Genomic DNA, 12,401 nt, shown 5'->3' on the forward strand with positions numbered 1-12,401 from the left:
ATGGAAATCAGCATAGGAGAAACGAGGTAGCACCTTGATCGGGTGCTGTGAGTAGTGCTTGCTGCTCTGGCACTGCAGCTTCAGCACAATCCTTCTCGGTGGTCGTGGCCTCATAATGATAACATTTGGCACTGCAGCTCTGGAACCGAGTCACATTTTGCAGTGTGTGCTTCCTGCACACCTTGCTCTTGCAGTAGGTCTTCTTGGTCTTAGAAACGTTCACCTATACAACATGTGAAACAAACAGCACAGGTTAAAACAACATTTTCTATCCTTAGCAACTGAAGATCAAACCATACTGTATAAACAAGTTCAATATAAGTTGGGAAAGGTAATTGAAAACTCAAATTGAAGTAACACCAAACACCATTACAGTCCCATCCAGTACATAATGCAAATAAACCCATTAGCCACAACTGAATATTTTTTTGAGGGAAACCACAACTACATAATAGAATATATTGGAATCCTACGACCACCATAGCTACAATGCAATCTCCAAAACAAGCATAAGTAGCAATAGTTGATAGCTTAGCTCTGAAATCAACAAACAAATATTTACCCAGGAACCAGTACCAAAGAAAGGTAGACGAAATGTGAGTATAAGTCTAACTATTATCACTCCACAATAAGGTATTATGAGGAAGGAGAGCAGCTGCCTAGATCAGTCATCAGTCAATGCAGCATTGACAGCTGAAATGGCTTTAACCAACAGATTCTTTCATGTACCTGCTGCCGAGCTCGTTGAAGCTCCAGCTCTAACAGGGCCAGCTTCATCCGGCTTGTCTCTAGCTGCTGGATGTAGGCCTATTGAACAACAACGGAATTGGCACCACCAGTTACTAGACACGTACTGATAACCTACCATGGTTATTAACACCAAAAGATTGGTGAAGTTCTTGTGGCCACCTTTTTCCGCAGTCGACTCTTCCGAGCAGCTTCTCTGTTCTGCGCGAGCCTTGTCAGGACCTGAGGCAAATCATTTAAGGTTTACATTCTGACCATTTTATTTCTCTTGCAACAATAAATCAACAAACCTAGGAATGAATCAGAAGCTATCTATCAGAATGGCAGGTATCTATCGGAAGCTCATTAAAACTGCTAATCCTTTAGTTGCTTCTCAAGCTGCACTACATCAGATGATAAGATGAGCCTACTGTATGGGGGAGTCAGAGGTAAAGCAAAAGCAGCAGCATGTTAAAAATAATAATTGGGCTTTCACCTTGAGTCATAGAAATCATAAGAACGAGGGGAGGAATCTCCCAGCTTGAACATGAAGGGTTCTTAACAATATAGCTTGAGTCACTCGATTCAAAAATTTCTTAAACAAGATGAAAAAGCGATCCAAAGATCATCCACTGTCATCAAGGAACAAACCAATACGTCGCCCCAACACCCATGATACTTAAGATGCAATTGTTAATCCTAAATTAGGACGGAGTATTAGGAAAAGATCTATCTGTTAGATTCAGACAAAGGACATGAGGTGGCCTGTTGCATTTGGGTAATACAGATTACTGTACCTATACGTGCCCATGGTCATAGCACATGGATGGCATCATTTTACCTCCAGTGAAGAGAATTCTCATTTGTTTCAATAATGTACCATGTATTATAGTGTGGTGGAAACAATATGTGTCCAGTTCATAAACCCGGGGTCCCTCATGGACCTGCTTCCTAGCAAAAGCTCGGCCCAGCAGACGACGTTGCGAAACGACAAGCAACTCTGGGGCCAGCCCAAAAAACCTAACGATAGGCCAGGGGAGATCCAGTCTCCGACCGGAAGGCCTGGCCAAAGAGGAACGGCGCTCGCTTCCGACTCTGGCCCGCCTCTCCGACTGGAAGGCCTGGCCGAGGAGGAACGATGCTCGCTTCCGACTCCGGCCCGCCTCTCCAACTCGAAGGCCTGGCCAAGGAGGATCGACACTAGCCTCCGACTCCGGCCCACCTCTCCGACTGGAAAGCCTGGCCAGCTCGCCTCCGACTCCGGCTGTAACAACCCAAAAATCCATACACTAAAAATACCAACTACAAAAATTTTCTTAAAAACTCCCATGTGATGATGAGTGTCATGTATAGAAACCCAACCTAAGAGATGCATTAGGTCTAACCCCAACCTAAGTCATCACACAAGCATGGCATGCCATAGTTAATCATGTTTATTTAAATACTAACAAATGAAACATGACATATATTGTTAACTCACATGGTGATTTGGATTTTCATTTGCTTTATGTAATGCCTAAAAACTCCTTTAAAGAAACACACCATAAAGTAATTATGATGCAAACCAAAGGATAAATGTTTAAAAAGAAAACTATTTCCATTTGTGTCTAACAAAACTACACCTATTTTTGCTATACAAAATAGCTAAATAAATTCCTAATATATATAAAAATGATATAGGCATCATATCTAAAAGGTACACCAATTTGGAATTCAAATTTCAAACCAAATTTGAATTCAAAACAAGGAAGAAGAAAAAGAAAACAGAAAAAGGAAAAAGAAAAGAAGAAGAAGCCTCTCGGCCCGCCAGCGCGCAGCAGCCCAGCAAGCAGCCCCGCCTGCGCGCGCAGCAGGCCGGTCCAACTCGCGCGGCAGCCCAGCAAGTAGCCCAGCGCGCGTCGCCCATGCCCGCGCGCCTCCCCGCTTTCCCTTGCTGCCGCTGCCACTTGGCCCCACATGTCAGCCGCCCCCGTCCACAGTGTCGTCTTCCTCCCCCACGCTGCTCACGCCTCCGACCAAGCCCCGACAGCCCTGGCAGGAGTGGGCCAGGGGGTCACTCCTGGGGCATGGCCCTATCTCCTTGGCGCCGCGCCCACGCAACCACTCGTGGCCGTTGGATGCAAGCACGCACTTCCGATCACCCTTGATCCCCATCCGTTGTTCACCGGGCTCCGCCGTTCCCCGATCGGCTATAAAGCCCCGGCCCCTGGTGCCCTAAGCTCTCTCAACGCCCCGCCGCCACTTTGTGGCCATCCCGTGCACACCCGAGCTAGAGAAGGGCGAGGAAGAAGGAAGGGAGAGGGAGGAGGAAGAAGGAGGCGCCATCGGAGCACCTCCGAAGCCGCCGGAGCAGGAGCCGACGCCACGATCGCCTACAGCAGCACTGCACGGCTTCCGGAGCTACACGGCCGCAACTCGCCACTGCGTCACCATCCAATCTTCCACGACACCAACGGTGAGCCCCCTAGTCATTCCCCTGCTCGCCGCCGGACCTCACCGCGTCGGCCATGGCGCTCTACACCGGGAGCGCGTAGGCCAGGGCCGTCTCCGGCCTCTGGGTACACACGCACCCATGCGCACACCCGCGACCACGCCGTGACTGCCCCACCGGAGCCCCGTAAAGAGCACCCGCGTGCCTTGTCGTCGTCACCATGCCGCCGTGGCCGTCGGGGAGCCCCTACCGGCCAAATGGAAACCCGAAGCCCCGCCTTGAGCCCTGGACGCCCTCGCCGCGTCCCCACGGATCCGTAGAAGCTTACACGCCCCACCGAAACGCCTCTCCGAGGCCGTAGCCACCACATCGACGCCGCCGTCGTGCTCGAGCCGCCGACCACCGTGGCCAAGGCCCTAGGAAGCTTTGGCCGCCACTTTGACCCCGCCGTCGCAGTCGCCATAGCGTGGGGGAGCTTTTCCCCTCTTCAATTGGACACCAACGCTGCTACGGGAGCTCGCCGGTGAACTCACCACCGGTGGAAGCACGGCGGGAGAGGAGGCAGGGGAATTCCCCTCGCCGGCCACACGCGCATGCGCCCGGCGCACGTGGACCACAGAGAGAGAGAAGAAGGGTAGACGCGGTTCACGGGGAGGAGAAGCAGTCCACCGTAGACCGGCGCAAGCGTCCACCGTGGACCGCAAGCCGTAGACCACAGCCCAGTGGAGGCCCAAGGTTGTGACGTGGCTGCGTCACAGCCTGCCACATGTTCGGGTCAGCCCGGCCCAGACCAGCCCAGCCCGAGCCCACCAGAGCCCGTTTGAGACCTAGTCTGAGTTGACCATTGACCGGTCAACATTGACCGTTGACCTGGCCCCCACATGTTAGTGGCACAGACACTCTGGGCCCACATGCCATATGATGACGTCATGCTCACATCACACGAGACCCACGCGGCAGAAGCCAACACAGCGGGGGTGACGTCATGCTGACGTCACGATGACATCAGCTGCTGACGTCAGCAACCCTAGCCCCACACGTCAGTGACCCTGACCGTTGACTCGCCCATTGACTGATGTTGACTTTGACCGGACCCACATGTCGGAACTGATGACGTTGCTGACGTCATGCTGACGTCAGCTGGACCCCACCTATCAGCTCGGAACCGAGATGATGACGTCATGCTAACGTCATCATGCCACGTGGACCAGTCACAGCGTGACACGTGTCAGTCCAGGATTAATTCGGCTTTTTCCATTTTCAGAAATGATTTAAACTTCGGAAATTCATAACTAATTCATACAACCTCAGAAAAATACGAAACCAGGACCAGAATTCATCTAAAATCGAGCTTTACGCAATAAACCCATGTTTGAGTGCATTTGGCTCTTTTGAATTTTCATTGCTTCTTTGTGCTATTCTATAGACGTCGCTAACGCGACTATAATACGATCGTTGCAGACTCGGAGGAGAACCAGACAGACGAGGATCGTGAGTACCGTGAGGAGAACGGAGACGACTACACTAAAGGTGCCACATCCCACCCAATCTCGTAGCACCTATTACGCATGGCTAATATAGAACTGCTATTGCTTTACTTTACTGCTACAGTCATATTATGATAGGACTTGCATGGTAGTATGCTTACTTGAAGGCCTTTACCTTGATGCAACCTTACCCCTGCATATCCTGCTATTAGGCTAGACACACGCTTACTGCTATATATTTCATTACTTATACTTCTACTACGCTTATACTACATGCGTGGTGAAAACTGGTGTTATCTGGATTATGGGGAAAGTGCTGCGTGTGTGACTTGGGTGTGTGGAGGGTGAGGGTTGTGTCGACCAAGTTGGAGTATACGACGAGTCTAGGGCAAGTCTTGTCATGGGGTGCTACCTGGACACCCTTGGAATGGATACCTGTGGTGAGTAAAATGGTATATGAGGTGTTCTTGGGTGTGAACCTGTGATGGGAGGAGCCTAGGGTGGAGGTGCTGTGGTGGCACAATAAATAGAAACCCTGATAAAGACATTCTAGCTTGGTAACCCTAGGAAATTACTAGTAGTCAGATTCACGGGGAAGCCCCGTCACCAGAGTCAGCGGCGATGGAGTTCTTTCCCGACCGGACACACGTCCGCCTGCGGAGCCTCGTGGACGACAGCACGTACCTCCACGTCGACGAGGACGGGTGGGGAGTCTCGCTTAGCCCTCACCGCGCGTCGTTGAACACGGCGTGGGCGGTGCACCTCCTACCGCACATGGACGACACCTACGTCCTCCTACACAGCGCCGCCTACGGTCGGTACCTCGGAGTCAGGATCGACTACGACGAGGCGCTGCAGGAAGGCCTCCCCGTCGCCGTCTTCCGCGTGGTCCAGTGCATGTACAACACGCCGCAGCAGACCGACATCATATGGGAGGCCCTCGGCTGGAACGGGGGCGTGTTGCTACGCCCAAGAGTCCATCCGGAGGCAGTCGACCAAATCGCCTTGCATTGCACTGTTGAGGCGATCCCCCCCAGACCTGCGCCGCCACAACTTTCGGATCAAACTCCGGTGAGCTTGCGGTTTCTCGCTTGGGGTCCCGCTGCTTGGAAGTTCCAACTCCTTTCATGTTCCCTGGCATTTCCTTTCCTAGTTTCCTACCAGTAATAAAAAAAACGGGTCATATATGTTCCAGAATTTGATTCTGAGATCTTCTTCCAAGGTATTGCAGCTATTGCTATGTGCTAACAATTTGTGCTGATTGAGTTGTTGAATGCTGTTCCTGACTTCCTGTTCTTGTTATCACCGTTGGTCTGAAGCTAACTAATTCTGAAGTCTGAACATTGCGACAGACATGTATTCATATTTCTTTATTTAGCTACCAGTGTTGTACTATCTCTAGCCAGTTTTGTTTTGCTAAACGTTAGTGTGTTCTATTGCAACATGCAGAACGGTGTCATCGCCCCAGTGGTGCTGAACCGGATGATACGGTACATCCGGGCAGACAACTTCGGTATCTTTATCTGGACAAGCCGGGGAACGCTCGAGTTCGATGGCCGGTCCTTGCATTACCTGATAGGCGAACTGGCTAACGAACTCAATGATAACTTCAACAACATCACGCTGTGCGTGAGGGCTGGCTTCCTTGGGCGAGTCACACCTCTAGTGGTCGATCTTCCTGTCAGCGAGGAAACGATGGACATTGTTGTCTTGACCACCGGGTCAGCAGGTGAGGAGAGCTTTGGAGAAGTGGAGTCATGCTTTAATTGATGTTGCTAGACTACTAGAGTACTCTTCTACTGTATCTGTTGAATGCCTTTCATCATCAGCCAAACGAATTCTGAGTTGGCATAGTTTCAGTGTGCCATGTTTGATACTAGATCTGTACATAGTGTTTGTCTAATGACCAAACGGTGTCACCTAGGTGATTGTTCGTTTGTTAGAACATAAAAACATGCTCACTACATGGCCTAAAAACCATTGATCAAGCCAGAACTGCAAGTGACTACAACAATTCATAATAGCTATTAAACTGGCTTAAGGGTCATAAACAAATTCTTTAATTACCTGAGCATTGTTTAAGAGAAACAAACAGATTATTGCTCCATTTCAGACAAACATATTACCACAAACAGTTCATAATAGCATGATGGGAAAATTGCCTCAATGTTCTGATCTTGTTACTGAATGTCTTGGCTCTGAACTGTCCATTCAGAACATTCAGTTGTGAAACTTTGGTTCACATTCCAGACATTACAGTTTTTTTCTGCTGTCTACCAGTACGCTGGCTGATCTTGTTATAAATATTTAACTGTTTCAACACTTGCAAAACCGCAATATGTTGCCTTGTGTGTAACTGTATCACTGATTTTCCTTGTTCCCTTCAAATTCAGCGGCAACGGAATTGCAGCACCCAAATGTTGATGCAGCGTAGTGGAATGCGGGAGCAAGCAGACTGCTGGCAACAGCATTGGGATGAGAATAGGCTGCACTTCTCAGGAACACTCTTGTTTTTTGGTTTGATGTGTTCTGCTGACTTCAGGTGGTTTGAATTGGCGTATCAAGATTCAGAACTTACAATGTGTGAGAGCGTTATGTGGAAATAATGCTTGAACAGTGCTGCACAGTTTCAGTGGTTGTAATTGGCATTTTCATCCCCAATAGGTGATAACAAGGATAAATGTTCCCCTCTGAAAAACAAGAGATGGATCATAGTATTATACTGATGACAGTAGAAATTGTAACCTGCCTACCGTTTACTTTAGCTCAGATGTTCATATACTTTTCTGTAGTTTTGAATATACATTGTTGGCTAGTTACTACATCTAGTATCCTCTTCTTGGATTTTTGCATTGGGTTCTTAATAGTTATTTTAGCCATTTAGTCTCCAACATGTATATCGTTTTTGGGTTTCTACACGTGCTTCAGGAAATGCTATGCTTTGTTTGGTTATATAGGAGCTAGGACTAATATGAAACAAGCTACATATAAAGAGAGGTAGATTGATTGAATGATTTACATGATTTTGTTGTATGCATATCAGTATTTTTGTATATGCTAAAAATAATAGAACATAGAAATAGATGGATTGGTTGTTACGTTGCCAATTCAGAAAAATTAGACTACTTTTGTTCACTATCTAGAAATTTTAGTTTTTTTTTATTTAATGACTTCTTCTGAACTGCTGCTTCACCATTTTACTTGTTCCTCTATGAGTTCAGTTGCTGAGGCGTTAGTGTACACAAAAGCAAGACTTTAGGCAACAAGATCACAGTTTATCTGTTCAAATCAAAAGTACCACTGTTTAGGTTACAACGAGATGAGAACTAGTAGTACCTCTTTTGTTCTATAATAGGTTTAGAAAACTCAATTAGCCCCTCTATTTTGGTACTAGTACTAGTAAAGGTCTTAGTTCTGAAATGTTGGTTGATTTTAGATCAGCGGAAATCAGCATTCGCACCGTCTGTTTTTTGTTCAAATTTTTAGTTTTATTTCCTTATTTGTAACCTATTATCTGTGGCAATCTTGTGCCGTTCTTTTGGGGGGAAAACATAAATCTGTCATAAACCAAAGCAAAGCAAATCGCATGACACACTGAAACTATGCCAACTCAGTGAGACCACGTTTGTGAGTGGCCCTGCGCAATGGTCCAATACAGAAAACGTCTTTACCATCATCGAAAAGGATATCAATACATTTCAATATATATATAATGCAAAAAAAATTTGCATGACTTTTTATTTCAACAAAAGTCTTATGAAGTTTTTATTCCACCGTGTGTTTACAAATTCATGCATGCATGAAGCATAAACGCGTCAGGGTGGGAAGTCTGCATTCCTTCATCAAGTAGCATACGTTTAAACGCATGCATCTTGCCCTGATATTGCCAACACTCTGGGTTGAAACTTATAGCCACTTTACGGAGTCCTTTGGCACTTCTGAGCACGGCTTTCATGAACCAGAGTTCACACTCTGTTCCTGTCAATCCGCTAAGCTCTACTTCCTGTAGGTGATCCATGGAGATTTCATGTGATGTCCAATAGTCTTGGTGATGGCATTCGAGACCTAATCCAGCTTTTAAGTCATAGTGCTGCAGCACAGATATATGTTGGTTTAATGCGATGAGGTTGGAGAGGGGAACTGTCTACAAAAAAGAGAACTGAATAATACCAATGAGTTTAGGATGGGTAGGTGCTCACCAGGGAGAGGAAGAAGGGCAAATGTAGACTCAGGTGCCTAAGATTGCTGAATCGTGTAAGTAGGTTTGCCACGCCCATTCCAAAGTCATGTCGCCCAAACGAAAGAGAAACATTAACGGTCAAAGATGTGATATGAGGTAGGTGTGGTATCCTACTTTCAATCAAGTCCACGTCCTCCTCGAATACCTTGATCAAAGTAAAAAGAAAGTAAAGTGTTAACGAGGCAATAGATAAATTGAACATTGTTAAAGGAGGGTAACAAATTTGTGGAAATCAAACACGTAGAACCAAAATGCAAGTCTAAGAAAGAAAACATAGGAGATAAAAAGTGCGGACATCCTTCTATATCAATATAAATTTGGCAGAGCTCCTGCTGACCGTTTCAAAAAAAAAAAGTGCGGGCATTTGAAGCGGTAGAGTATTGCATTTCATATGAAAAATGATCGTAAACTTGCTAATATTTAACTCACAAATGATATAAAATCTGATATATCATCTGAAAGTTCAAGATAAATGTAGCATGTGTCCTTTCATGGATTTGGCGATTAGTACCATATTTGTGAGATATATAGATATGATCCTGAGAGATGAGATGTACCTTTCGACCATAAAGAGTCACATCAACGCATGTGATGGAGCTATAGTGATTGAGGAGTAGTGTGCTACCATGGTTCTCGGCCTCGCCGTAGTGGTTGTCGTGACAGCGATGTGACCACAGACTGAGCTTGAGTCTCCGCATGCACGGCGGCGAGTCCCCGTCGATCTCAAGACATCCAGGCGGCCAGCCTAGGCTAAAGAAGAGTGCAACTTGTTCAAGCCTCGGTGCGGAGATCCTAATCGCCTTCTTGTGGAAGCACTTGCCTATGTGTAGAACCCGGAGGCTAGGAGTCCTCAGCTCCAGCGACACAGAATAGACCTCCTCCACCCACAGCTCCGAGAGCACGTCGGCTTGGAGCCGCAACTCTTCTTTGAAATCATCAGAAAGGCAAACCTTGTTCAAGCGCAGCTTCTGCAGGCGTGGGCAGCTCGCCGACGACACGAGGCAGGCAAGGAGGTGACCTCCGCCGTCAGCGATCGTGATCCTTTCGAGCGAGAGATCCCTGAGCGATACGAATTCCATGGCGGTGGCGGCGGGGAGCCGGAGCCTTACGCCACCTAATGCCAAACGCATGGTCTCCAGCAGCCTTGGAGGGCTAGCAAGCTCGTCAAGAAGCACTACCACGAGCTCCTTTTTCCAACGACCCTGCTTGCCGGCGAACTCCCTCTTGACGTCATGGCAATCTAGATCCAGGATGAAGCGCTTCAGACCCTGCTGAGAAACGTACCGGATCCACCCTTGCGCGGCATCGATCAACGCCGGCATTATCAGTTGTTCCAGGTGCTTGGAGCCCGTGGCACACGAGATCTCCAGGCTCTCGATGGCGGCGAAGGCGGATTGGGTACTACTGCGCCGGGCAAGGACGCCGTTGACGAAGGAGACGTACCGCTCCAAAGCGGCGCACCGCTCGGTCGCCGTGGTACTGGACACCGCCGGCGGGCGAGAGGCGAAGCGGAGCGCGGGAACGCGCGCCCAGAGCCCGAGCCACCGCCGCGAGAGCGCGCCCATGCGCGCCGCGTCCGTCGCGTCGGCCACCAGCTCGAGGATGTGGAGGAGCACGTCGTCGTGAAGGCCGCTGATCAAGTCGTCGACGTCGCCGGCCCGATCCGCGTTGCGCGAGTCCTCCGCCGCGGAATCCATGCTTCGATCTGCAATCTGGCTCGGCCGGCGGCGAGGGCTTTAGTTTCCGTGATTTGACACAGGGACTAGATGCGTTTATATTTAACACACACGACCACCATATGCACTTGACACGTACTCCCTCCATATAGGAAATAAAAGTTGTTTATGACATGATTGTGCTTACCAAGGTGTCATTAATTAAGTAGTATTTTTCTATGTTTACCCTTATTAAATACGTCTGTGGGTGACTCCTAGATGAGAATGATTCGTAGCTAGACTGGTCAGGTGGGTGGGACTTGAGGCTTGCGGGCAGGGTTCAACTCCCTTGGCCGGCGTTTTTTTTGTTTTAACAAGATTTTGCATGGGTCTGTGGAAAAATTGCATGGCACTGTGAACGTGCGGGTGGGATGGTTTGGCGCGTCGGTAGGCTGGTTTGGGCGCGTTATCTTCGATTTTGGCCACTGTCGCTCTCGTTTTCTTTGTTTGCTGCTATTTTTTTCGCGTTTGCTTCGTTGGCGCTCACGGCATTTCAATTCTGGCGCGCACGAGTACAACGCTTGGAGTCCTGCTTATTCTATTTAAGACGCTTCGACGCTTGGAGTCCGACGCTTGCATCTACTACTTGCACGCCTAGCTTCTTCCTTGCACGCCTAGCTAGCTTGCCTGCTTCTTAGCTTGTTGCTATCCTATACGACATGGCTTAGCTCTTGTTCATCTACTTCTTCCACTCTACGGCACAATGGCTAATTTCCTTCCTGCGTTTGATCTCAACGTTCGATTAGAAGACGATGACGACGGCGACGTTGCATTTGATCTCAATGACCCTCCGTTGGAACATGACAACGGTATTACTTGTTCGTCTCTTGTCCATTTTCTACCGTGCTATCTCTTCCTCTCAATCGTTTCTCATATCAAAAGGACTATTGTTATAGGATTTGATTTAAACTTGCCGCTAGATGAATTTGGTGCAGTCGATTTCAATTATCTACAAAATCCCGATGGTACGTTATTTTTTCCATATTATTTACAATATGCACATGCCGTGGCTATTACTATTATGCACATGCCGTGACAAATAGATGAATGTGCTTGTTTTTCTCACTATAAATAGAACATGTTGCCGAACAATAGTGCTTGTTTTTTCACTATAAATAGAACATGCCGTGACTAGTAGAAGAATGTGTTTGTTTTTTTCACTATAAATAGAACATGTTGCCGACCAAGAGTTCTTGTTTTTTTCACTATAAACAGAACATGTTGCCGACAACTAATGCTTGTTTTCTTTTAACAGAACCTGCTGGGGACAACCCCATCGTGCAAGAACAAGAGCAAGAACCCAACCGGAGGAAAGATATGACTGAAAAGCTCCGACAACAAGTTTACCAAGCTTTGTTGACTAGAAGCAATAATGGTACACTACACAAGAAAGATACTGCATTTGTTGCTGCTCAATTTGGCCTTCACATTCGGTCAGTTCAGCGTGTTTGGAAACGAGGTAAAACACAGCTTAAAAGCAATGTTCCGGTTGTGATTTCTAGTCTAAAGAAGGGTAGAGTTGGTCGTAAAGCAATTCCTGTTGATTTAGAAGCATTGCGTAACATTCCTCTAAGAGAGAATTCCTTATTTGACACTGGAAAAATAAGTCGTTCCTTTCTTGGCCCTGAAATTTTCTTTGTTCCCTATTTGACACTCACTTCAACTTTCATCCCTAATTTGACACTACCGTCAAATCCGTTAGCTAACGGTGTTAACTGGCCGTTAAAAAGACGTTTTTGCCCCTGGAAAAAAATCGGCGAAGCAAATTTGAGAGGAAAAAAACTTGCACCCGCCTCTGATAC

General features: G+C 47.5%; 2 protein-coding genes across 2 annotated transcripts; one reads left to right on the forward strand and one right to left on the reverse strand.

Annotated features, from left to right (window-relative positions):
• The first annotated feature begins 5,265 nt into the window (after positions 1 to 5,265).
• Positions 5,266 to 7,078, forward strand: LOC136500117 (uncharacterized). The gene is made up of 3 exons (XM_066495518.1): positions 5,266 to 5,715; positions 6,094 to 6,373; positions 7,038 to 7,078. The coding sequence occupies exons 1-3, from the start codon at positions 5,266 to 5,268 to the stop codon at positions 7,076 to 7,078; spliced, it is 771 nt and encodes a 256-aa protein (XP_066351615.1).
• Positions 7,079 to 8,370: 1,292 nt separating this feature from the next.
• Positions 8,371 to 10,661, reverse strand: LOC136502303 (uncharacterized). The gene is made up of 3 exons (XM_066497754.1): positions 9,442 to 10,661; positions 8,844 to 9,029; positions 8,371 to 8,734 (listed from the first exon to the last, which is right to left on the reverse strand). Exons 1-3 carry the CDS (start codon positions 10,579 to 10,581, stop codon positions 8,426 to 8,428), a joined length of 1,635 nt encoding a protein of 544 aa, XP_066353851.1. The 5' UTR covers positions 10,582 to 10,661; the 3' UTR covers positions 8,371 to 8,425.
• Between the last annotated feature and the right edge of the window lie 1,740 nt (positions 10,662 to 12,401).

This window comes from Miscanthus floridulus, chromosome 13 (genome assembly GCF_019320115.1).
Source record: "Miscanthus floridulus cultivar M001 chromosome 13, ASM1932011v1, whole genome shotgun sequence".
NCBI lineage: Eukaryota > Viridiplantae > Streptophyta > Magnoliopsida > Poales > Poaceae > Miscanthus > Miscanthus floridulus.

Bases quoted from the DNA above. Each gene is read 5' to 3' on its own strand.
- LOC136500117 (XM_066495518.1), top strand. From the start codon at position 5,266: ATGGAGTTCTTTCCCGACCGGACACACGTCCGCCTGCGGAGCCTCGTG. The intron at 5,716-6,093 runs GTGAGCTTGCGG...TGCAACATGCAG, and splicing joins AACTTTCGGATCAAACTCCG to AACGGTGTCATCGCCCCAGT. The intron at 6,374-7,037 runs GTGAGGAGAGCT...CTTCAAATTCAG, and splicing joins CTTGACCACCGGGTCAGCAG to CGGCAACGGAATTGCAGCAC.
- LOC136502303 (XM_066497754.1), bottom strand. From the start codon at position 10,581: ATGGATTCCGCGGCGGAGGACTCGCGCAACGCGGATCGGGCCGGCGAC. The intron at 9,030-9,441 runs GTACATCTCATC...ACTTTGATCAAG, and splicing joins TGACTCTTTATGGTCGAAAG to GTATTCGAGGAGGACGTGGA. The intron at 8,735-8,843 runs GTGAGCACCTAC...TCTGTGCTGCAG, and splicing joins TGCCCTTCTTCCTCTCCCTG to CACTATGACTTAAAAGCTGG.